The sequence below is a fragment of the Austrofundulus limnaeus genome, unplaced genomic scaffold (genome assembly GCF_001266775.1).
Source record: "Austrofundulus limnaeus strain Quisiro unplaced genomic scaffold, Austrofundulus_limnaeus-1.0 Scaffold108, whole genome shotgun sequence".
NCBI lineage: Eukaryota > Metazoa > Chordata > Actinopteri > Cyprinodontiformes > Rivulidae > Austrofundulus > Austrofundulus limnaeus.
The window spans coordinates 1,544,958-1,547,477 of NW_013952510.1; the positions used below are offsets into that span (position 1 = coordinate 1,544,958).

The following is a 2,520-nucleotide window of genomic DNA, read 5'->3' on the forward strand; positions in this document are numbered from 1 at the left end:
GCCATGTTTTGTTTGTAAATGCTTTCAATAAAAAAAAACTTTATTAGTTTAGAAATAATTTCCAGTCCAAACAAATGTCTATGTTGAAATATCTTCTTAGCCTTAGGAATAAAACAGCTACTAATTTAAAAAAAACTTTACCTTATTTTATGCACATTTTAGCTACATTATGCTACTTGAATAAAACCTTTTTACTGCTACCTAGTGCTATTTATGCTTCTTACAGATGTTTTAAGCTATATTCAGCTATTTTAGCTCTTAGCTGTTTTCAGCTAGATCTGTGCTCCTTTTTACTGTTTTTATGCAGTTAAGCTTTTYTGCTTCTTTCAGTTTTTCAAAGTGAGCTCACATGAACACTTTTCCTATTAAATAATTTCARCTCMATTTCAGCAGCTTTCAGCTTAAGTTTTTTCAGCATGAAGCATTCACACTAGCRTTTTCACAGGAAGTGCAATTTCTCTAGTTAAATTAAATCTTTTTTCTTGTGTTTTTGTGTCCAGGAACTTCCTCTGTACTGCTCAGGTGGCTTGAGGTTCTTCTGGGACAATAAGTTTGATCACGCTATGGTGGCCTTCCTGGATTATGTTCAGCAGTTTAAAGAAGAGGTGGAAAAAGGAGACACTGGCTTCTGCCTCCCATACAGGTCAGACACCCACAGACCCATAGATCTGACATGACCGCTGCAAAACATTTATTTTCATCTCCCCACATCTCAGGACGGTTGTGGAGAAAGGGAAGGTTGAGGACACAGGTGGCAGCGGAGGGTCCTACTCGATAAAAACCCAGTTTAACTCGGAGGAGCAGTGGACCAAGGCGCTCAAGTTTATGCTGACCAATCTGAAGTGGGGACTGGCCTGGGTGACCTCACAGTTCTACAACAGATAAAACCTCCCGGACTTGATTTATAGACTTCACACGGTCATGTGCACCTGAGAAAATGTCTTTGCTAAGTTGAAACTAAAGACAATTTATCTATATTGTCAGTATAAATGTTTCCTTTGCTACATAGAGGATTGAAGCCCCTCAGCAAGCAGAATGTGTACTTCGTGCGGTAATCTGCTTCAGATTAAAAGCAATTTTGAAAATGTGGCACAAATGAAATGGCACACTTCTTGAGAAGAAATCTCAGCTCAGATTTACTTTGTTTCAAATCATCAGATTGTGTTGTAACTGCATTGTTGTGACAATTTATTCTTTAACCTTTGCCCCCCATGACATATCCTGCAAACTGTAACACTGCTCATTTATCTGTGATCATATTGAGCAGTATCACATTCTAGACCTGGTTAGACTTTGTTAATAAACTTGTGCTGAGATTCAAATGTTTGTATTTTTATCATAACATTTTCCAAAACAAATGTATTTGTATTTTTAAAAAATCATGTAGTGCAGTACTGGACAGAATGAGACATAAGACCAATAATTAACCAAAATTTTTTTTATTAATCTCATTATTTCAGCTGTGGTTTAACTCACATTATAACATTCACCCATAGTCATCCCTCCATTTAAGGTTAATAATGTTAGAAGGTAAATTTAATGGAAAAATACTGACTTCATTAAAATAAAAATCTCATTTCTAGATACTGGGTAAACCAACAATTGGTCAAAACAGTTATGTTTCAATTTGTGTGTGGTTCTTTATTGTTGCCCTTCCAATAAGACAGGCTTTCAATCTCCTGACTACTTCCAACCAAAAATGGTTACAGTGATTTACATTTAAACTGATGAAGTTTTAAATAAAACTCTGATAGATGATGCATTTCAAGCAGCGTGTGAAATCATTTTATCAACACTTACGCCTGTAAACTATCTTTAGGGTGAACAGGTGTTTTTTGTCATTTTTATGCATGACACTTGTGCAAATGGTTTTTCATTTTCAGCATCTGAAAAAGAAAAAAAAAGTTCCTTCAACGAAGCCAAAGTATGTTAGTGTGTGCATCACGGCAAGTCTTTGGGTTCTGCTCACAGCCCCACAACTGGAGGCTGCTGGCCCTTCATTTTTTTACCACCTAATAATAACACTGATGAGTACACTTCTTACTCCATCACGTCCTCTACTGGTCTGCTGCCGGTCCTGGGTCGTTTCTTCCTGTGTGCTAAAGAGGAGATTCATCAAGCATGCGTCGTCTCTGTGGATTCGGTCACATTTGGGGTTTTCCTTTTCTCCTTMGGCTAGCTTGAGTTGGAGGCACAGCTGCCGTAGCAGCTTGAGGTGGAGGGACCAGGGGGCACCAGYGTTGTGTGGCTGCCGAGAGCTTTACGAGTGTTKGGCATTAGGAAAGGGTCGCTGGCCAGCTGCAGCACGTCCACGCGATCCTCCTTGTGGTAAGCCAGGCAACGTCGGATGAAGGCCTGGGAAGGAGACGAAAGAAAAAAATATCTAAACCCACTTTGGACATTTTAAGTGCAAAAAGTAGGGCTGAGCAATTTTGGAAAATAATCTAATTGCAATTTTTTAATCTATAAATTGCAATTGCGATTTAATATGCGATCATTTTTTTATGTCTTCTCAAGTAT

The 2,520-nt window shown here is 38.3% G+C and overlaps 2 protein-coding genes across 4 annotated transcripts in view; one reads left to right on the forward strand and one right to left on the reverse strand.

Moving 5' to 3' along the window:
• The window catches only part of becn1 (beclin 1, autophagy related), a gene marked incomplete at its 5' end in the record, with an annotated part of 3,295 nt that extends 1,972 nt beyond the window's left edge, over positions 1–1,323 (forward strand). Inside the window, 2 exon segments of the mRNA XM_014013986.1 lie at positions 501–643; positions 717–1,323. Coding sequence (XP_013869440.1) covers positions 501–643; positions 717–885 — 312 coding nt within the window.
• Positions 1,324–1,423: 100 nt separating this feature from the next.
• The window catches only part of LOC106521425 (serine/threonine-protein kinase tousled-like 2), a gene marked incomplete in the record, with an annotated part of 25,414 nt that continues 24,317 nt past the window's right edge, over positions 1,424–2,520 (reverse strand). For all 3 annotated transcript variants that reach the window (XM_014013981.1, XM_014013982.1, XM_014013983.1), the window contains 1 exon segment: positions 1,424–2,355. In XM_014013981.1, coding sequence (XP_013869435.1) covers positions 2,176–2,355 — 180 coding nt within the window.